At 41.1% G+C, this 23,244-nt stretch overlaps 2 protein-coding genes and 1 long non-coding RNA gene across 5 annotated transcripts; all 3 read right to left on the reverse strand.

Annotated features, from left to right (window-relative positions):
• Positions 1-33: 33 nt before the first annotated feature.
• Positions 34-6,906, reverse strand: LOC135564297 (uncharacterized). Its single transcript, XR_010460872.1, has 2 exons — positions 4,525-6,906; positions 34-4,427 (listed from the first exon to the last, which is right to left on the reverse strand). It is a non-coding gene; the product is annotated as an uncharacterized LOC135564297 (long non-coding RNA).
• A 2,736-nt stretch (positions 6,907-9,642) lies between these two features.
• Positions 9,643-11,740, reverse strand: LOC115107307 (uncharacterized). Of its 2 annotated transcripts, none has more exons than XM_029630702.2 (6): positions 11,635-11,740; positions 10,883-10,902; positions 10,525-10,719; positions 10,173-10,378; positions 9,969-9,992; positions 9,643-9,883 (listed from the first exon to the last, which is right to left on the reverse strand). In XM_029630702.2, the coding sequence occupies exons 1-6, from the start codon at positions 11,736-11,738 to the stop codon at positions 9,719-9,721; spliced, it is 714 nt and encodes a 237-aa protein (XP_029486562.2). In that variant the 5' UTR covers positions 11,739-11,740; the 3' UTR covers positions 9,643-9,718. The 2 variants fall into 2 exon arrangements, with proteins under 2 accessions (XP_029486562.2, XP_029486563.1); XM_029630703.2 differs by lacking the exon at positions 11,635-11,740 and adding an exon at positions 11,022-11,379.
• A 3,261-nt stretch (positions 11,741-15,001) lies between these two features.
• Positions 15,002-19,520, reverse strand: LOC115107789 (uncharacterized). 2 transcript variants are annotated; one of them, XM_065008788.1, is made up of 10 exons: positions 18,723-19,520; positions 18,351-18,545; positions 17,999-18,204; positions 17,706-17,750; positions 17,526-17,541; positions 16,929-17,129; positions 16,623-16,825; positions 16,494-16,529; positions 16,242-16,287; positions 15,002-16,003 (listed from the first exon to the last, which is right to left on the reverse strand). In XM_065008788.1, the coding sequence occupies exons 1-10, from the start codon at positions 18,733-18,735 to the stop codon at positions 15,903-15,905; spliced, it is 1,062 nt and encodes a 353-aa protein (XP_064864860.1). In that variant the 5' UTR covers positions 18,736-19,520; the 3' UTR covers positions 15,002-15,902. The 2 variants fall into 2 exon arrangements, with proteins under 2 accessions (XP_064864860.1, XP_064864861.1); XM_065008789.1 differs by having other exon boundaries at positions 19,413-19,519.
• Positions 19,521-23,244: the final 3,724 nt, after the last annotated feature.

Genomic DNA, 23,244 nt, shown 5'->3' on the forward strand with positions numbered 1-23,244 from the left:
ATACACTCACCCACTTATTACTCACAATGCAAATAATGTTTAATTAAATCAAATCAAATTTTATTCGTCATATGCACCCAATACAACAGTGAAATGCTTACGAGCCCCTAAAAAACAGTGCAGTTAAAAAAAAAATACGGATACGAATAAGAGCTAAAAGTAACAAGTAACTAGAACCTCTTAGAGCTACCCCCCTACTTTTTTCAATTTCCGCCTGAAGACATACCCAAATCTAACTGCCTGTAGCTCTGGCCCAGAAGCAAGGTTTGTGTAAATGTGAATTGAATGTAGGAGAATATAACACAATAGATATGGTATAGATAATACAATGAAAAAAACACACGTTTTTCTTTGTATTATTGTATCATCATATTTCAAATGAAAAAGATAAAACAAGCATTCAGATAGGATGATGGGGACAATTTCAGTGAAAAATATAAGAGGGCAGCAGTACTTGTGCAAAGTTTCAGAATGATAACTTCCAAAATGAGTGTACTACATGACATTTATCATGAAGTCACCCAGGTGTCCCACACAAGTAGCCCAAATTTACCGAAGTGGCCAAATTGGTGAAGGTATACATTTTGAAACAAATAACTACAGTGGGGAGAACAAGTATTTGAAAACCTGCAAAATCGGCAGTGTTTCCTACTTACAAAGCATGTAGAGGTCTGTAATTTTTTATCATAGGTACACTTCAACTGTGAGAGACGGAATCTAAAACAAAAATCCAGAAAATCACATTGTATGATTTTTAAGTAATTCATTTGCATTTTATTGCATGACATAAGTATTTGATACATCAGAAAAGCAGAACTTTATATTTGGTACAGAAACCTTTGTTTGCAATTACAGAGATCATACGTTTCCTGTAGTTCTTGACCAGGTTTGCACACACTGCAGCAGGGATTTTGGCCCACTCCTCCATACAGACCTTCTCCAGACCCTTCATGTTTCAGGGCTGTCGCTGGGCAATACGGACTTTCAGCTATCTCCAAAGATTTTCTATTGGGTTCAGGTCTGGAGACTGGCTAGGCCACTCCAGGACCTTGAGATGCTTCTTACGGAGCCACTCCTTAGTTGCCCTGGCTGTGTGTTTCGGTCGTTGTCATGCTGGAAGACCCAGCCACGACCCATCTTCAATGCTCTTACTGAGGGAAGGAAGTTGTTGGCCAAGACCTCGCGATACATGGCCCCATCCATCCTCCCCTCAATACGGTGCAGTTGTCCTGTCCCCTTTGCAGAAAAGCATCCCCAAAGAATGATGTTTCCACCTCCATGCTTCACGGTTGGTATGGTGTTCTTGGGGTTGTACTCATCCTTCTTCTTCCTCCAAACACGCCGAGTGGAGTTTAGACCAAAAAGCTCTGCGTTTGTCTCATCAGACCACATGACCTTCTCCCATTCCTCCTCTGGATCATCCAGATGGTCATTTGCAAACTTCAGATGGCCCTGGACATGCGCTGGCTTGAGCAGGGGGACCTTGCGTGCGCTGCAGGATTTTAATTTATGACGGCGTAGTGTGTTACTAATGGTTTTCTTTGAGACTGTGGTCCCAGCTCTCTTCAGGTCATTGACCAGGTCCTGCCGTGTAGTTCTGGGCTGATCCCTCACCTTCCTCATGATCATTGATGCCCCACGAGATGAGATCTTGCATGGAGCCCCAGACCGAGGGTGATTGACCATCATCTTGAACTTCTTCCATTTTCGAATAATTGCGCCAACAGTTGTTGCCTTCTCACCAAGCTGCTTGCCTATTGTCCTGTAGCCCATCCCAGCCTTGTGCAGGTCTACAATTTTATCCCTGATGTCCTTACACCCTCTCTGGTCTTGGCCATTGTGGAGAGGTTGGAGTCTGTTTGATTGCGTGTGTGGACAGGTGTATTTTATACAAGTAATTAACTTCTTAGAGCTACCCCCCTCGAGCAGTCATTTTAAAGAATAACAAAATTTCAGCGAGACAACTCAAAGGTGAAATCCATTAAAGCCAAGTAATGGAATTCATTGCCCTTGACAAATAAATGTTTTCTGTCGTGGGTGATGTTGGCTTTCGCCGACTGATCTAGCACTGGTACACACTACCAAGTGCGCTATTTTGAGATGTTGTCCTCCCGGAGTTACACAGTAATAGTGTCACTGCTATTAGTTTCACGACATACATACTATGGAACGCTGTTTGGGTCTTTGCATGTCAAACACGATACAGTAGCACTGTCAAAGTTGTACAAAAAAGTCAGCAAACAAGCAAACACCAGCCACGAACGATGTGTTTACAATACCGTGTTGGTAATAAAGCATAATTTGTTCGGCCGCAACTTCTGGGGTAGCTAGCTTTAGCTTGGTACTTAGCTAGCACCAATACACCCAGACTGAAAACAATTACCAGTAGAACCTGCAGTCATTTTCATTATTCTTAGCAATGATTTAGGAATCGGCAGGGTAGCCTAGTGGTTAGTGCGTTGGACTAGTAACCGCAAGGTTGTAGGTTCAAACCCCCGAGCTGACAAGGTACAAATCTGTCGTTCTGCCCCTGAACAGGCAGTTCCTAGGCCGTTATTGAAAATAAGAATTTGTTCTTAACTGACTTGCCTAGTTAAATAAAGGTACAAAAATATATATATCCTTGTGAGTAAATATTAGCTAGGTTTCCACTTATTGTTCTTCTATTGAAATTGAACTTCAGTTCATGAAAATAAATAGCTAGTCAGCAACCTGTTGCCCAAAGTTAATGTTATAAGCAGCCAGCTAGCTTCATCTGGCTAGTGAGGCTCCACCGCACCGGGTTATGTGTTGTGAAGCTAGCCACAGTAAGGATTAGGCACAATAGTGGAATTTGCGGTTTGCCTTCAAAATAAAAGTATGTTATTGATAGTAATGCAAATGAATACAAATAGTAGAATTATGCCATACTTTTATTTTGAAGGATAAACAAAGTCCACTATTGTGGCTAATCCTTATTGGGGCTAGTTTCACGTAGATGGGTCCAACCACCATTAATCAAATAACAACTGTCTTATAAATGAGGGTTATTTTAGATGATGACACCTAGCTATATAGTTAGCTAGCTAACTATAGCTAATGAAACAGATGTAGTGCTATTTGACACATCAAATAGTGTTATTTGACGTGTATCTTTTATGCCACGCAAAGACAAACGGCGTTCCATAGAAATCCTGGTTGAGAATGAAACGACTGAACAAATGAACAACGAAACAGCACAGCAAGTAAGTGAAAGAAATAGGTTTTTGATTATGTTTTACTGGTAATGGGGACATACGTAAATGCCAACAAAATAACTTTTTGGTCAGTGTGGTGTTTGTGTAACCTTTATTTAACTAGGCAAGTCAGTTAAGAACAAATTCTTATTTACAATGACGACCCGGATGATGCTGGGCCAATTGTGCGCCGCAAAACGGGATTCTCAATCACAGTCAGATGTGACACAGCCTGGATTCAAACCAGGGACTGTAGTGACACCTCTTGCACTGAGATGCAGTGCCTTAGACCGCTGCGTCCATGTGTGTGTGTTAACTATTTAACTGTACTAGAATGCTTAAAAGGCCGCTAAAATTGTAAATATCGGTATCATTTTTTTTGGCAAGGAAAATATCAGATATCAGTATCGGCCAAAAATGTCAAATCGGTGCATCCCTAATGAGTAATGCTAGATACATAACATTATTAAAGTGGCTAGTGATCCATTTCTAAAAGTGGCCAGTGATTCCTAATCTATGTCTATAGGCAGCCGCCTCTGTGCTAGTGATGGCTGTTTAGCAGTCTGAGGGCCTTGAGATAGAATCTGTCTGTCCCAGCTTTGATGCACCTGTACTGACTTCGCCTTCTGGATGATATCGGGTGAACAGTCAGTGGTCCGGGTGGTTGATGTCCTTGATGATCTTTTTGGCATTCCTATGGCATCAGGTGCTGTAGGTGTCAGGAGGGCGGGAAGTTTGCACCCGGTAATGCGTTGGGCAGACCGCCCCACCCTCTGGAGAGCTTTGCCGTTGTGGGCGGTGCAGTTGCCGTACCAGGCAGTGATACAGCCCAACAGGATGCTCTCAATTGTGTATCTGTAAAAGTTTGTGAGGGTTTTCGGTGTTAAGCCAAATTTCTTTAGCCGCCTGAGGTTGAAGAGGCGCTGTTGTGCCTTCTTTACTACATTGTCTGTGTGGGTGGACCATTTCAGTTTGAATTTGTAAGTGATGTGTACGCCGAGGAACTTAAAACCTTCCACCTTCTCCACTGCGGTCCCATCGATGTGGATAGGGGGGTGCTCCCTCTGCTGTTTCCTGAAGTCCACCATCTCCTTAGTTTTGTTGACGTTGGGTAAGAGGTTATTTCCTGGCACCACACTCCCAAAGCCCTCACCTCCTCGCTGTAGGCTGTCAAGTCATTGTTGGTAATCAAGCCTACTACTGCTGTGTCATCTGCAAAGGAGGTGATACGGTCCTTGACTAGTCTCTCAAAGCACTGCTAGATGACAGAGGTGAGTGCTATGGAGCGATAGTCATTTAATTCAATTACCTTTGCTTTCTTAGGTACAGGGACAATGGTGGCTGTCTTGAAGCATTTGGGGACAACAGCCTGGGATAGGGATTACATCGATTGTGGCTCTGGCAAGAGAAATATGCCCAAATATATAATATCAATTTGTTTACCTGCACAATACTCTCACAATGTCAATCAACAGAGAAAATAAACAAACTAGTCACAACATTAGGTTTGGATGAGAGGGTCATCAAATACCAGATCAAAAGTCATATCTTAACAGGTTATGTAAACACGTCTGTACTGCTTCTACTTTCACTCTTGAAACATCCTCCTGATTTCCAGTAATCAGAAAGTGAAAGTACCAGTTAGCCGTGATCCAGGCGCATCTCCCGGATAGAAAACTAAATTACTACAACTACAATACCTCTTTCACCATCTGGCTTGGATCCTTAGTCGACACGGCGCCCCGCCGCACCAACACTGCAGGGCTGCAGACGAATACTCCATCCGCTGTGCCTTCAACCGGCCTCCGTCGGAGCAGACGCTTCTACTAGCCCAGGGGTACTAACTTTAAAGACCGCATCGCCCGCGTGATGGCGTCTTTATCTGTCGGTCCCAGCCGCGAACTCAGGCTGTGTGTATAGTTAACCGACCCTCTCTGCCCAGTCATCGCCATTTTACCTGTTGTTGTTTTAGCTGATGTAGCTGTTGTTGTCTCACCCATTGTTGTCTAAGTTAGCTCTCCAAATCAACACCTGTGATTACTTTATGCCTCACTGTATGTCTCTCTCATATGTCAATATGCCTTGTATACTGCTGTTTAGGTTAGTTATCATTGTTTTAGTTTACTGCGGAGCCCCTAGTTCCACTCATTATACCTCTGATACCTCCTTTGTCCCACTCTCACACATGCCTCACCCATTATAACCAGCTTATCCAGAGATACAACCTCTCTTATCATCACTCAGTGCCTGGGCTTACCTCCGCTGTACCCGCACTCCATCATATCCCTGTCTGCACATTATGCCCTGAATCTATTCTACCACACCCAGAAATATGCTCCTTTTACTCTTTGTCCACAACGCTCTAGGCGACCAGTTTTGATAGCCTTTAGCCGTACCCTCATCCTACTCCTACTCTGTTCCACGGGTGATGTGGAGGTAAACCCAGGCCCTGCATGTCCCCAGGCACCCTCATTTGTTGACTTCTGTGATCGAAAAAGCCTTGGTTTCATGCATGTCAACATCAGAAGCCTCCTCCCTAAGTTTGTTTTACTCACTGCTTTAGCACACTCCGCCAACCCTGATGTCCTTGCCGTGTCTGAATCCTGGCTTAGGAAGGCCACCAACAATTCTGAGATTTCCATACCCAGCTACAACATTTTCTGTCAAGATAGAACTGCCAAAGGGGGAGGAGTTGCAATCTACTGCAGAGATACCCTGCAAAGTTCTGTCATACTTTCCAGGTTTTACGCAAACAGATTGAACTTCTAATTTTAAAAATGTACCTCTCCAGAAATAAGTCTCTCACTGTTGCCGCCTGCTATCGACCCCCCTCCGCTCCCAGCTGTGATCTGGACACCATTTGTGAATTGATCACCACCCATCTAGCTTCAGAGTTCATTCTGTTAGGTGACCTAAACTGGGATATGGTGGCGTGTCTTACAATCTAAGCTAGATGCCCTCAACTTCACACGAATCATCAAGGAACCCACCAGGTACAACCCTAAATCCGTTAACATGGGCACCATCATAGGCATTATCCTGACCAACTTGCCCTTCAAATACACCTCCGCTGTTTTCCATCAGGATCTCAGCGATCAATGCCTCATTGCCTGTATCTGCTATGGGTCCCAGGTGGCCACCCCTCATCACTGTCAAACGCTCCCTAAAACACTTCTGCGAGCAGGCCTTTCTAATCGACCTGGCCCGGGTATCCTGGAAGGATATTGACCTCTTCCCGTCATTCGAGGATGCCTGGTTATTCTTTAAAAGTAATTTCCTCACCTTAGATAAGCATGCCCCGTTCATAAAATGCAGAACTAAGAACAGATATAGCCCTTGGTTCACTCCAGACCTGACTGCCCTTAACCAGCACAAAAACATCCTGTGGTGGACTGCAATAGCATAGAATAGTCCCCACGATATGCAACTGTTCAGGGAAGTCAGGAACCAATACACGCAGTCAGTCAGGAAAGCAAAGGCTAGCTGTTTCAAGCAGAAATTCGCAGCCTGTAGCTCTAACTCCAAAAAGTTCTGTGACACTGTAAAGTCCATGGAGAACAAGAGCACCTCCTCCCAGCTGCACACTGCACTGAGGCTAGGTAACACGGTCCCCACTGATAAATCGATGAAGATCAAAAATTTCAATAAGCATTTCTCAACGGCTTTCCTTGCCCTCCTCCTGGCTACTCAAACCCCGGCCAACAGCCCCCCGCCAGCCCCCGCAGCTACTCGCCCAAGCCTCCCCAGCTTCTCCTTCACCCAAATCCAGACAGCAGATGTTCTGAAAGAGCTGCAAAACCAGGACTCGTACATATCAGCTGGGCTAGACAATCTGGACCCTCTCTTTCTAAAACTATCCGCCACCATTGTTGCAACCCCTATTTATTACCAGCCTGTTCAACCTCTCTTTCGTATCGTCCGAGATCCCTAAAGATTGGAAAGCTGCCGCGGTCATCCCCCTCTTCAAAGGGGGTGACACCCTAGACTCAAACTGTTACAGACCTATATCCATCCTGCCCTGCCTATCTAAAGTCTTCGAAAGCCAAGTAAATAAACAGATCACTGACCATTTCGAAACCCACCGTACCTTCTGCGCTGTGCAATCCGGCTTCCGAGCCGGTCACGGGTGCACCTCAGCCACGCTCAAGGTACTAAACAATATCATAACCGCCATCGATAAAAGACAGTACTGTGCAGCCGTCTTCATCGACCTGGCCAAGGCTTTCGACTCTGTCAATCATCGTATTCTTATCAGCAGACTCAATAGCCTTGGTTTTTCTAATGACTGCCTCGCCTGGTTCACCAACTACTTTGCAGACAGAGTTCAGTGTGTCAAATCGGTGAGCATGTTGTCCGGACCTCTGGCAGTCTCTATGGGGGTACCACAGGGTTCAATTCTCGGGCCGACTCTTTTCTCTGTATATATCAATGATGTCGCTCTTGCTGCGGGCGATTCCCTGATCCACCTCTACGCAGGCGACACCATTCTGTATACTTCTGGCCCTTCCTTGGACACTGTGCTAACTAACCTCCAAACGAGCTTCAATGCCATACAACACTCCTTCCGTGGCCTCCAACTGCTCTTAAACGCTAGTAAAAACCAAATGCATGCTTTTCAACCGTTCACTGCCCGCACCCACCCGCCCGACTAACATCACCACCCTGGACGGTTCCGACCTAGAATATATGGACAACTATAAATACCTAGGTGTCTGGCTAGACTGTAAACTCTCCTTCCAGACTCATATTAAACATCTCCAGTCAAAAATCAAATCTAGAATCAGCTTTCTATTTCACAACAAAGCCTCCTTCACTCACGCCACCAAATTTACCCTAGTAAAACTGGCTATCCTACCGATTCTCGACATCGGCAATGTCATCTACAAATTAGCTTCCAACACTCTACTCAGCAAACTGGATGCAGTGTATCATAGTGCAATCCGTTTGGTTACCAAATCACCTTATACCACCCACCACTGCGACCTGTATGCTCTAGTCGGCTGGCCCTCGCTATATATTCGTCGCCAGACCCACTGGCTCCAGGTCATCTATAAGTCTCTGCTAGGTAAAGTCCCGCCTTATCTCAACTCACTGGTTACCATAGCATCACCCACCCGTAGCACACGCTCCAGCAGGTATATCTCACTGGTCACCCCCAAAGCCAATTCTTCCTTAGGCCGCCTCTCCTTCCAGTTCTCTGCTGACAATGACTGGAATGAACTGCAAAAATCACTAAAGCTGATACTCTTACCTCCCTCACTAGCTTTAAGCACCAGATGTCAGAGCAGCTCACAGATCACTGCACCTGTACATAGCTCATCTGTAAATAGCCCATTCAATCTACCTCATCCCCATACTGTATTTATTTATCTTGCTCCTTTGCAATCCAGTATCTCTACGTGCACATTCATCTTCTGCACATTCTACCATTCCAGTGTTTAATTGCTATATTGTAATTACTTCGCCACCATGGCCTATTTATTGCCTTACCTCTCTTATCCTACCTCATTTGCACATGCTATATATGCTGTTTTTACTAGCTTTCTTTATTTCATTTAATTTATTATTTATTTATCTTTGTTTCATAGCATAGTTTAATCTTCTTTTTATTCAGTTTAGTCACATGGTTTCTCAATTTGCAATATGTTTGAAAATCGGTTGTGCAGCCAGACTTATTTGCCATTCCTTCTCATCAACCCACAGGGATTTAACCATTTTTACAGTCATGTTCTTAAAGGGTGCATGCTTATTAGTAACAGGATTAAGCATTAAGCTTGTCTGATGACTCAAACTGAACTCTTATTCACTACATATAGTACTTCAGTCTGAGACTGACATCATTGAAGTTGTTTGTGGTGACGTCAAAATGAGGGGTGTTGTACAAAACACAGTAATCAGTGAATGGATCATCTCTAACCAATCAGAGTATCAAAGCCCATGACTAATTTTCAAAATGGCTCTGGCCCAACCCATTGGTTTCTAACACCAATCAGAATGGTTAGAATGTGTTTGCATTCTAGAAATCGTCAGGGAGGTACCCAGATCCAGAAACTAACGTCCGTAGGCGTGACGTAGCATTTGGGCGGAGAAAGGAGTTTGGGTAGCCAGGCAACTGCAGTGCTGCTTCAGTATCAATCCCAACACAGTCCTCCTGGCTCTCATGGAACAGACAGTCAGTCCACACTGAGTATTATATCAGTTCTGGTCACTAGTCTGCTGCTGTCAAGTACAGTGAACTCCAGAATTGACTGTGAATTAACTTTAAATAATAATTGGTGTGAATGCTCACTGCCTGATTGGATAGAAAACATTTACTGCAAGAACAACTCTAGCTTCAGTAGCCAGCTGGCAGTAACTGTGGTTACAGGTCTTTTGAATTTGATCATTTGTGTGTTGTCGTAAGTGGGGAGAAATGACACAAAGCAAGTGGCAAGTCCTCTATGCTCTTTTACTATTTTTGAAGGATATCACATCAGAAAATGTATATCTGGTGGGAAACATGTTTAGAATTGGCCCCACTTCCACAGTTGTGAGGTTATCATTGATTCACTGTTGGAACAGACATGCAGCCAAAAAGCTAAGCATATTTCTCTGAAATCATTTTCTTTAAAAAAAGTCCCAATGGCCAAGATTACAACTATTGTACAACAGACATTGAAAATCGTCCACTGGAACAAAAAATAAGAAAAAATATATTAGACAGGATATAGCATAATATGTTAGAAATGTCAAATGAAAAGGATAATGGCATACCCCACTGTCCATCTGGTCTTTGGTCTTTAGAAAAACAAGCAAGAAGCACAAAAAGATAAGTTATCACAGTACATCATCAACTCATATTTGTTTTTTTCTTGATTTAGCTTACCCGGCATAATGGAACCAATACAATAATCCCAAAAGTGCAAACCCCACCCACTCAGATTTGCCAACAACAGAGTGAAGATATTGATGCTTCACCTCAGGATGTATGTCAAGCTTCTTCCTAATCTCTTTAACGGCTTCTTCATTAAGAGGACAGTTCAGTAGTCCTCCCTTACTCTCATGGAACAGACAGTCCACTGTGAGTATTACATCACGTCTGGTCACTAGACTGCTGCTGTCAGGTGCAGTGCAGTTTGGGTTAAAATAGTGATGCAGGACTACCAGAATGACATCTTTACCCTCTGTCAAAAGAATGAGGGACAAACAAAGCATTTATTCATGTCATTAGCCACTTGATACATGTTCTATCTAGATCAACTGATATGGAGATAGAACAGATAGATCAGACAATAGTGTAGTTTTGGAGGATACTTTGAGGTTTGGCTACCTGGAATCTGCTGCAGTGCTGCCTCAATATCAGTACCAGCACGAGAGACGATGGGACAGAAAGCCATGATGACATCACTCTGCTCTGGTGACATCACTTCAGTGAAGCCTCCTCCAAGTTGTTGCATAAACTGGATATGAGAATCCATAGAATTGTCGGTGGTGATGGTGTAGTACTTCATCAATCTTGGCACCTCTGTTTTGTAATGGACAAAAAAGAGAAAAGTATAGACCCTAAAATTAAAAGTAGCAATGTTTTGGTTTAGATCAATGCCCAGACCACTATAATCCCAAACTAAGATCTGGCCTGAAACATTATTTAAATAAGTGGTAGGCCTTTGTCCTGTTAAAATAATTACCTCTGCGTTCCATTGTGGATCTGTAAGGGAATAAACAGGGAAGAAATAATTATTAATCATGTAACAGACAATAAAATACATGTCTTACTGTATAATTTAACAACCAGTGTAAATATTTCAAGTCATCTTTCATTCTTACTATGACAGATCCCTCTGAGATAAGCTGTGCAGTCTCCCACCCACCTCCCCTCCTGCCTTTATTTGACCATGTGATCTACAGGAAACAAATGAAAGTCAATTGCTGTGAAAAGTGAAAGTCAATCTATTTTACACCCATATAACTAGCATCATAAACCCCATTATATGTTCTTGTCTGCACCAGTAGCCTATACAGACCACATCACTTTGACTTATTCATAAAGCATAGTGGTGTTAAATAAGAACTCAATGAAGGGTGAACAATGAGCAATGCATGAGTTTTCAGATAGGTGATCTCCTAAGAACAACTCATCTGCAACATAATGGCTGCATTTACACAGGCAGACCTATTCTGAAGTTTTGACCAATTATTGACTAAAGAGCTGATCTGATTCTTCAAAAGGCCAATTAGTCGAAAAAAGATCCATGTTGGGGTGCCTATTTAAACACAGCCAATGATGCCATGACTCATTCTGTGTGCCTATTAATTTGGAAATGATTATCTGTCTTTGTTGTCATCCGTCCAGATATAAATAGAACAAACGATACAGATCCGCCTTTAACTGTATCCTGTGTCAGTTTGTGCTAAAATGTAAAGAGGAAAATTTACTTACTGAAGCATAATGGTGTGTGAACCTTCTTTGATGCCCAAAAGAAAGGTAAAAAGTACACGGCTTGAGGGAGAGATGGTTTTTATCAGAAACAGTTTCACTTTCATATTCAAGAGACACTATAGTAGGCTTTTAAAACTGCAGCATCACCTGTTTTTTCAACTGGCATTTGGTTAAAGATTGGCATGCCCTAGTTAACCATTAGCCTGTGAAACAACCTAAAAAGCCTCTATGACATTCATTGTAAAAGGAAAAAGGAAAAGTATAACTTGTCACCAACGCTATGAGTATTATTCATACAGAAATCACATCCAGTATTGTTTGACACTGTCACGGGAACAGCTTTAAAGCTTGGGGCCATGTGGGGGAATGCATATAGGGTAGAAGTACCTGATCTGGAATCTGTTTAGCGTCTGCTCAACACAAAACCTGTTCCTACTGGTTGGCCTCAAGAAACTGCCCCTTTTACAGTCGTGGTGAATGAGATGAGAATCTCATTTGTTGTCTCCGCAAAGAGGGCGTTTCGGGATTGAAGTAATCTCAAAGAAGGTATGCAATATGGAGAATTGATACTGTAGTGTTTATCTTTGCCAGAAGATACTGACTACAGCTGTGCTTGTTTACACTGCCTACACTGAGGTCGGAACGCAAATATGGTTACATCAAGACACCGTGGAGCCGGCGGCAGATATTGGTCAGAAAACGTACCTCAATGCAGGGATGGGATATGCCACTGTACTCCAAATAACTTCCCTTTTCGTCCTCATGATAGCTACCAGAATGGTACGTAGAGTTGAACAACAAAGGAGCTGATTGGCTGACTCTGCCATTCTAAATGGCTGTGGTGGCTACTGCTAGGGCAGTTTTCTGTAAAACTAGCAGTATTTCAATCTTCTCAATATATCAGTGTAATTGTGGACTTCAGTGCACAAAATATCAGCTGTCTGTGACCAGGCGAAAAACCTTTCCAAGCCAAACCTTCATATCATGACCGCTAACCGCTACACATACCGTACATCTCTGTCACGTCATAGTCAACGAGAACTACTAGAGCTAAAGCATGAGTAAATCTGCTACAATCATGCAGTACAGTGTACAGTGAACAAGCAATTTTGCAGTTACACTGGCGGGCCTTAGTGACAATAAATTAATAAAACCAAAAGCTTACCTTGACTTGAAGAGTTCCAATGTTGGATAGCCTTAGCCAGCTAGCTAACATAGCATTCCCTCTCTGTTTGAGCCGGGTGTTTGAGTAGGCTAAACTAGATAGCTGCATTCACAAGATAAAAATATATCTCTCTTTTTCTATCTTGCTTCTCCTTCATTTTGGTTGAAATTAAGTTGTTCAAAACTGTTCAACTATTATCTTTCTCTCTCTTTGAGTCAACTTCTCACCACATGCTATGCACTGCAGTGCAGGCTAGCTATAGTTTATGCCTTCAGTACTAGCGTCACACCCTGACCATAGTTTGCTTTGTATGTTCTATGTTTTGTTTGGTCAGGGTGTGATCTGAGTGGGCATTCTATGTTGGATGTCTTGTTTGTCTGTTTCTGTGTTTGGGCCTGATATGCTTCTCAATCAGAGGCAGGTGTTAGTCATTGTCTCTGATTGGGAGCCATATTTAGGTAGCCTGTTTTGTGTTGGGTTTTGTGGGTGATTGTTCCTGTCTTTGTGTTTGTTACACCAGATAGGGCTGTTTTCGGTTCTTCACATTTCTTGTTTTGTATATTGTTCATAAATCATCTTCATTAAAGATGTATCATAATAACCACGCTGCGTTTTGGTCCGCCTCTCGTTCAACAGAAGAATCCCTTGACAACTAGATTCATTCTCTGATCCTTTGATTGGGTGGACAACATGTCAGTTCATGCTGCAAGAGCTCTAATAGGTTGGAGGATGTCCGTTAGAACTTGTTATAATTTCTGTGTAAGTCTATGGTAGGGGGTTAGAACCATGAGACTCCTAGGTTTTGTATTGAAGTCAATGTACCCAGAGGAGGACAGAATACAGCTGTTCTCCAGCTACACCATGGTGCTACCCTACAGAGTGCTGTTGAGGCTACTGTAGACCTTCATTGCAAAACAGTTTGTTTTAATAAATAATTTGGTGACGTGAATATATTTGGTATAGTTTTATTCACTGAGGAGGATGGTCCTCCCCTTCCTCCTCTGAGGAGCCTCCACTATTTAGATGGCTGCTGCCTGCTACTATGATAAATCATATGGTGAGGATGTTTGCTATCAAGCTATCAATGTGCATAATATCTAACATGCGGGGCAAGGGTAGGGAAAATATATGAAATGCTGATGAGCATTCTGACTAAGTGACTTGAGGACACGCACAAGCACTGTCACGTTCGTTATAAAGATCAGACCAAGGCACAGTGTGGTGTGCGTGCATTCTTATTTATTAATAGAATGAACACTGAACAAACTAACAAAATAACAACACGAAACGCTATACAAACGAGTGCTGACAGGCAACTACACATGGACAAGATCCCACAAACACCAACGGGAAATGGCTAACTAAATATGATTCCCAATCAGAGACAACGATAAACAGCTGTCTCTGATTGGGAACCATATCAGGCCAACATAGAATTACAAAAACCACTAGACCTACAAAACCCTAGACAATACAAAACTAGCGTACCCACCCTAGTCACACCCTGACCTAACCAAAATAAAAATAAAACAGAGATATCTCAGGTCAGGGCGTGACAAGCACCCCTCCTCTCGCTGCTCCTAATCTGCAGCTTTTTTTGCAGTGAGAATGTACAGGGAGGAATTTTACAAACATCTACTCAGGAATATTCAAAAAGTTTTTTTTATTTTTATCACGACCGTCATCCGATCCGATATGACTATCAACTGTCAATTTACAGATACAATTACAAATACGAGTATGGCCATGTCAGCACACCCCTAGCACATACCATCCCTACGTTTTCCTACCTATGTCTCACATGGACTCCACTGTGTCTTAATGTAACCATGATTGTGTTCTGACCTCAGTGCAGCTCAGTGTAAACAAGCTTAACGGCAAGGTCGGAATGACAGAGGGAGACTGAAACAGCGAGAAATGGAAGGTAACCTTGCTAAGGGAAGTGTACTGTACAGGTAGACATTTCACAATGTAAATGTATCAAACAATTAAATCAGTAGGTGGCTACATTGTAGCCAAGTTGTTTGAGCGCATGTAGTGCATCTACACCTGCATTGCTTGGTGTTTGGGGTTTTAGGCTGGGTTTCTGTACAGCACTTTGAGATATCAGCTGATGTACGAAGGACTATATAAAATACATTTGATTAGATTTGATTTGATGACTATTTGTGCTTCATCAATGGCTCACACTCATAAAGCAACTGAAATTCAATGACTTTAATATTTAAAAGAAGGGCAGTCAAAGCAGAACAAAGTGCAACACAGAATATACTATCAGAGTAGTCCTACAATATTACATGAGCATCATGCCATCTTAAACTAATATACTATCCTGATAGATAGGTAGAGGTATGTAGAGTAGGTGCTTTATTAGGCTTTATTCATTATTTTTTATGTATAATTAAGTCAGTTTATCTGTGTTGTCTATGTATACCACACCCCCTCACATATATATTTTCCTTCTGATATTTCAGGGGTAGCACCCCCAGGACCCCTACTTCCTGCGGCTATGCATAGCTGTAGTTTTAGTTGATGGTTGACACAACTTGTTGGCCATTAGTCAATCAGCGTTTCTCAACAAGTGCAAACTGGTATTTTTACGACTACACAACTGGTAAATACCACCTTCCCACTTGGTTAACAACGCAGCATCACTCCTACCCCAATACAGGTTCATGTTCTTAATGTCAAAGCGTAATGATGACTATTTGTGCTTCATCAATGACTCACACTCATAAAGCAACTGAAATTGCATTACTTTAATATTTAAAAGAAGGGCAGTCAAAGCAGAACAAAGTGACAACACAGAATATACTATCAGAGTAGTCCTACAATATTACATGAGCATCATGCCATCTTAAACTAATATACTATCCTGATAGATAGGTAGATAGATAGATAGATAGATAGATAGATAGATAGATAGATAGATAGATAGATAGATAGATGTATGTAGAGTAGGTGCTTTATTAGGCTTTATTCATTATTTTTAATGTATATTTAAATCAGTTTATCTGTGTTGTCTGTGTAATTTCTACAGTTTATTCCTCTGTTGCTGTTTAGACCTACTTGCTCTATTTCCATTAGGTTATTATGATAAACCTCATTGTTTCCAGAAAGAAACAATCAAAAATACCACCAAACAGAAAAGAGCAATAAACATAATGAGCCCAACAACACATGCAAATGGTGATCTCTGGCAACCTGTAAGAGAGTAGAAAACATTCAAAGCTGTATGTCAGTTAGCTACAGTAAAGTACAATTATCACAATACAGTCAATGTTTCTGAAATGCAAACAATATAACCTCTATAAAAACATGTCATAATGACCCAAATCTACATATGGATTACATAGTTATTAGTTATGAATATAACGTGAACATAAGCAACTGTAAATAGTGTAATGTTGTAGAATTGAGCTTTACTTAATGATGGACTTACAACGCCTGACTGCCCAGATGCAATCAAGGATCCAGGAACACACCATCTGGAAATTAAAACAATTAGAAAAAGACATATTGGCTTCAGAACCCTCAGAATAGTATGGAGGTTGTACTGTATATTTACTACATTACAAGCAACAAGTAGACCTCTGAATAAAAACAATTAAAAATCCCAATACGAAAATTGGTTGAGAGGGTATAATGCAGTATAATGCTGATGTATTTTGTCATTTGCATTGGTTTTTCATACCATGAGCAGACCCATACAGACAGATCCAGAATCAGTCTGTAAAAGAAAGAAATATTAAAACATTATCTTTAGCTCTCATAGTAGATAACTAACAAAGTGCGAGAAAAAATGACGGTGATGAGTTATTACCTCAGGATGTATATTAAGCTTCTTCAGAATCTCTTTGACTGCTGCTTCATTGTGAAGACACTCCAATAGTCCCTGGCTCTCATGGAAGAGACAGTCCACTGTGAGTATTACATCCTCTCTGGTCACTAGTCTGCTGCTGTCAGGTACAGTGTAGTCTAGGTTGGAGGTGTGGTGCAGTACTACCAGAATGACAGGTTTACCAGCTGTCAAAAGGAAAACAAAATACACTTCACCTCATTACCATTTTATTTTGATTTCCTTTTCCAATTAATTTTGGATGGATTGACCCTGCCCTGACTAGATTACCAGGAATCTGCTGCAGTGCTGCTTCAATATCAGTCCCAGCACGAGAGACGATGGGACAGAAAGCCATGATGACATCACTCTCCTCTTGTGGCATCACTTCAGTACAGCCTCCTCTGATGACGAGCTGTCTTGTCAAATCCACATGAGCACCCAAGGTATTGCCAACCACAAATATGAAGAATCTCACCATCCCTGACATCCCTATAGAGACATAGACAATATGAAGAAAATGTAGACATAATGTGAATTATCTAGATATAATGCATTATATTTTTAATTGTATTACATCAAAAATAGCTCAAGGGGAAGAATACACTAGTAGTCCACTGTACTTATTTGGTAATATGGCAATCCAGTTATCAAGATGAACTATGTCTTTGAAACGAGACAGGAGGCACTTCTTTCATAATCGTTTTTGGAAATGAGAAAGTGGATGTGGTTTTCCAACTGAAGTCAAACAATGCTTCCACATAATCAGTTTGCAGTCTGTTTTTCTTACAGGAATCAACATTGATCCCCCAATATCTTAAATGACAAAGGAATGTAGATATTGGACATATACATCATATTAATGTATGATTTATAGTTAGTACTTACCTTGAAGAAATGTATGCTGCAACAGAGAGGTTACAAATTACATAAAAAATGGATCTCTATAAACTTTGTAAAAAAATAAACTATGTATCAGACTAAAATATGAGATCATATAGTGGTTAACAATTGTTGGGAATGTTGTCAGCTGTTAAGTGGCAACTCCTAAAATGAAAATATACATACTGGCCTGTTTCTGTGATCAGGGATGTCCATGCCGATATCTACCACCTATGAATACAATATTGCAATACACTGAATAACGTAGTTCAATATACTTTCATTAAAAATAACAAATACTCATATTTAAATGAAAACAAAGTATTTACACTCTTGGATCCTGTCTAATAAAATGCTTCAGTTAAAATGTCTGCTTTTGCATGTACTGTTTTTGTTAACCAGCTGAGTCTGGTTTGTGTGTCCAATTCATGAATGATCCTGACTGAATGACAGATATACATAGAACATGGGTGAACTACCTTTGGCTTCCTGTTCAGCCGGTTCAGAATGTTACCAACTGCTGCTTTGTTGCGAGGGCAGTTCAGTAGTCCTCCCTTACTCTCATGGAACAGACAGTCCACTGTGAGTATTACATCACTTCTGGTCACTAGTCTGCTGCTGTCAGGTACAGTGCACTCTGGGTTAAAATAGTGATGCAGGACTACCAGAATGACATCTTTACCCTCTGTCAAAAGAATGAGGGACAAACAAAGCATTTATTCATGTCATTAGCCACTTGATACATGTTCTATCTAGATCAACTGATATGGAGATAGAACAGATAGATCAGACAATAGTATAGTTTTGGAGGATACTTTGAGGTTTGGCTACCTGGAATCTGCTGCAGTGCTGCCTCAATATCAGTACCAGCACGAGAGACGATGGGACAGAAAGCCATGATGACATCACTCTGCTCTGGTGACATCACTTCAGTGAAGCCTCCTCCAAGTTGTCTCATAAATTGGACATGGGAATCCATAGTATTGCCGGTGGTGATGGTGTAGTACCTCATCATCCTTGGCACCTCTGTTTTGTAATGGATAAAAAAGAGAAAAGTCAAGTATAGACCCTAAAACTAAAAGTAGCAATGTTTTGGTTTAGATCACTGCCCAGACAACTATAAGCCTGGCCTGAAAGATCTGAGATCTGGCCTGAAACATTATTTAAATAAGTGGTAGGTCTGTGTCCTGTTAAAATAATTACCTCTGCGTTCCATTGTAGATATGTAAGGGGAGTGAACAGGGAACAAATATGTATTAACATGTAACAGACAATAAAATACATATATTACTGTATAATATAACAACCAGTGTGCAGACAATGTAAATATTTCAAGTCGTCTTTCACTTTCACTGACATGACAGATCCCTCTGAGATAAGATATGCAGTCTCCCACCCACCTCCCCTCTTGCCTTTATTTGACCATGTGATCTAAAGGAAACAAGAAAGTGAATTGCTGACATCTATTTTACACCCATATAACTAGCATCATAAACCCCATTATATGTTCTTGTCTGCACCAGTAGCCTATACACACCACATCACTTTGACTTATTCATAAAGCATAGTGAGAACTCAATGAAGGGTGAACAATGAGCAATGCATGAGTTTCAGACAGGTGATCTCCTAAGAACAACTCATCTGATACATAATGACCTCATTTAACAAGCACACTAATTCTAAAGTTTAGACCAAATATTGAAAAAAAAGCTGATCTGTTTCTCCAAAAGACCAATTAGTGGAAAAAGATTTTAAAAATCAATTCGGAAATTATTATCAGTCTTCAATGTTTAAGTCTGGATATCAATTGAACAAAAACTACACAGATCAGATCCGCCTTTAACTGTATCATGTGTCAGTTAGTGCTAAATGTAAGCAGGTAAATTGACTTACTGAACCATAATATTGTGTGAATTCCTTTTGAGAAGATGACTATTGAAAGGCAATCTGACTACCTTCTTTGATGCCCAGAGGAAAGTGAAAAAGTACACAGCTTGAGGGAAAAGAGATGGTTTTATCAGAAACAGTTTTACTTTCATATTCAAGAGACACTATAGTAGGCTTTTAGAACTGCAGGATCACCTGTTTTTTCAACTGGCATTCAACTGGCCGTAGTTAACCATTAGCCTGTGAAACATCCTAAAAGCCTCTTTAACATTCATTGTAAAAGTAAAAAAGAAAAGAAAAAATGATATAACTTGTCACCAACGTTATGAGTATTATTCATACAGAAATCACATATTAGTGATTAAATTGTGATATTGTTGTTAATTAGACACTGTCTCTGGACCAGCTACAAGGCTTGGGGGCCATGTGGGGGAATGCATGAAGGGTAGAAGTAGCTGATCTGGAAACTGTTTTGCGTCTGCTCAACACAAAACCAGTTTCTACTGGTCGGCTGCAAGAAAAGGTCCCTTTTTCAGTTGTGGCGAATGAGATGAGAATCTTGTTTGTTGTGTCCGCGAAGAGGGCGTTTCAGGAATGAAGTAATCTCAAAAAAGGTATGCAATATGGAGAATTAATACTTTAGTGTTTCGCTTTGCCAGACGATACTGACTACAGCTGTGCTTGTTTACACTGCCTTGGGTATTGTAATTCACGTGCAGAGCACAGCAGGTATTTTTTTCACCTTCACAGAAGGCAGAAATCGTGGTCACAAGCAGGCAATGATCATACACAGGTAGGGGAACAGGCTTGTGAATCAAAACTAAGACTGAAGGCTATAACTGGTTCTCACAATTGCGCTAGGAAAAGGCTTAGTAGAGTCAAAACAAACAATACCTGACAAAGGCACAAACACGTATGAACTGAACTAAATAAGGAGCTGATGAGACCAGGTGAGTAACTAACACAGGTGAAATCAATTAACAAAAATCAAAGACAAGGCTACGTTCAAGAACACAACGAAACAGAACACAAGGTTGACTAAGAAAATAAATACAGGGGCCTCCCGGTGTGCTACCAGAGACTCTGGGTTCGCGCTCTGTCGCAGCCGGCCGCGACCGGGAGGTCCAATTGGCCTAGTGTCGTCCGGGTTAGGGAGGGCTTGGCCGGTAGGGATATCCTTGCACACCAGCGACTCCTGTGGCGGGCCGTGCGCAGTGTACGCTAACCAGGTCGCCAGGTGCACGGTGGTGATGGTGTAGTACTTCATCAACCTTGTCACCTCTGTTTTATAATGGAAAAAAAGAGAAAAGTCAAGTACAGACTCTAAAACTAAAAGTAGCAATGTTTTGGTTTAGTTCACTGCCCAGACAGCTATAAGACTAACTTAAGATCTGACCTTAAACATTCCTCAAACATTCTATAAAATAAGATCTGTGTCCGGTTCAAATAATCACCTCTACGTTCCATTGTGGATCTATAAGGGGAGTGAACAGAGACATTTTTTAATGAATCATGTAACAGACAGGGAAAAAAACATATCTTACTGTATAATATAACAACCAGTGTGCAGACAATGTAAATATTTCAAGTCATCTTTCACTTTCATTCTGACTATGACAGATCTCTCTGACATAAGCTATGCAGTCTCCCACCCACCTCCTCTCTTGCCTTTATTTAACCTTGTGATTTACAGGAAACAAGAAAGTGAAAGTTGTAAATTAATCTAATCTATCTATTTTACACCCATATACTGTAATTAGAATCATAAACCCCATTATATTTTCATGTCTGCACCAGTTGCCTATACACACCACATACATTTTACTTAAATCATAGTGGTGTTAAATAAGATAACTCAATGAAGGATGAACAATGAGCAATGCATGAGTTTTCAGACAGGTGCACTGCTAAGAACAACTCATCTGAGACATAATGACTTCATTTACACAGGCAGGCCAATTGTGAAGTTTTGACAAATTATTGACAAAAGAGCTGATCTGATTTTTCAAAAGACCAATCAGTGGATAAAAGATTTAAATATTACTGGCTGTGTAAACGCAGCTAATGATGCCATTACTTATTCTGTGTGCTTATCCATTTGGAAGTTATTATCCGCCTTTGTTGTTTAAGTTTGGATATGAATTGAACGAACGATACACAGATCAGATCCGCCTTTAACTGTATCATGTGTCAGTTAGTGTTAAATGTAATGAGTAAAATTGACTTACTGAACTATAATGGTGTGTGAATTTCTTTGGATGATGACTATTGAAAGACAATCTTCTTTGATGCCCAGAGGAAAGTGAAACAGTACATAGCTTGAGGGAAAAGAGGAGAGATGGTTTAATCAGAAACAGCTTTACTTTCATATTTTTTTATTTTACCTTTATTTAACTAGGCAAGTCAGTTAAGAACACATTCTTATTGTCAATGACGGCCTAGGAACAGTGGGTTAACTGCCTGTTCAGGGGCAGAACGACAGATTTGTACCTTGTCAGCTCGGGGGTTTGAACTTGCAACCTTCCGGTTACATTCAGAAATCGCATCCAGAATTGTTAATTAGACACTGTCTCTGGACCAGCTATAATGCTTGGGGGCCATGTGGGGAAATGCATGTACGGATGTAGCTGATCTGGAATCTGTTTCGTGTCTGCTCAAGACAAACCTGTTCCTACTGGTTGGCTGAAAGAAAATGTCCCTTTTACAGTGGAGGTGAATGCGAAGAGAATCTAATTTGTTGTCTCCGCAAAGTGGGTGTTTCGGGAATGAATGTATCTCAAAGAGGGTATGCAATATGGAGAATTGATACTGTAGTGTTTGTCTTTGCCAGAAGATACCATCTACAGTTACGCTCGTTTACACTGCCTACACTGAGGTCGGAACGCAATCATGGTTTCATCAAGACACCATGGAGCCTGCGGCAGATTTGGTCAGAAAACGTACCTCAATGCAGGGATGGGAAATGCCATTGTACTACAAATGTTACCTTTATCCACAATTCTCCATCGAGAAGATTGAAATACTGCTCGTTTTCGCAGAAAACTTTTTAGTCCTCATACTAGCTACCAGTAGCCACAGCAGCCATTATGGAATGGCACATAGGGTTGAACAACAAATGAGCTGATTGGCTTACACTGCCATTCTAAAAGTGGCTGCTGCTAGCTAGATTTCTGTAAAACTAGTAGTATTTCAACCTTCTCTATATATCAGTATGGAAAATGTTAAAATGTTAGTACAGTGGCACGTACGAGCAGTCGGACAAATTGAGTAACGGAACGGATATGGGCAATTGTCTGTATACGATTATGATCCGACTATTTTTTCTAATGATTTATTTATTTTTCTAATTGGGAAAAAAAAACATTTCTGGGAGCCAATTTAACAGGTGTAAATGATACTTTATGTATTTAATTGATTATTTTAAAGTTATTTTTAGATGTATTCAAGAGTGAATGATTTTATTGTATTTAATTGATCAATTGTGTTGATGTTTTGATGTCATCAACGGGAGCCATGCTTTTATTCCTCAGGTTTCTCAAAGCGTGATGAGGAGAGTTATGTGTTTATGTTCGCTCCAGTCTTTTGAAAACACATGTTAGCAAATGCTCACAAATGCACAAAAAAAAATAGCAAAAATTATATTGTTGTTGATTTAGTGTTGTTGCACTACTGTCGTGAGGGCTCAATATTAGCGTGAATGGGGATCATTTTCGAGTGCAACTTTGATTGCAACTTTGCAAAGCCAGCCCAGCTACCGTTGGCTTAGGGCAGGGGTGTCAAAGTCAAATGGACGGAGGGCCAAATAAAAAATCAGCTACAAGACGAGGGCCGGACTGTT

Source organism: Oncorhynchus nerka, linkage group LG24, assembly GCF_034236695.1.
Source record: "Oncorhynchus nerka isolate Pitt River linkage group LG24, Oner_Uvic_2.0, whole genome shotgun sequence".
Taxonomy (NCBI): Eukaryota; Metazoa; Chordata; class Actinopteri; order Salmoniformes; family Salmonidae; genus Oncorhynchus; species Oncorhynchus nerka.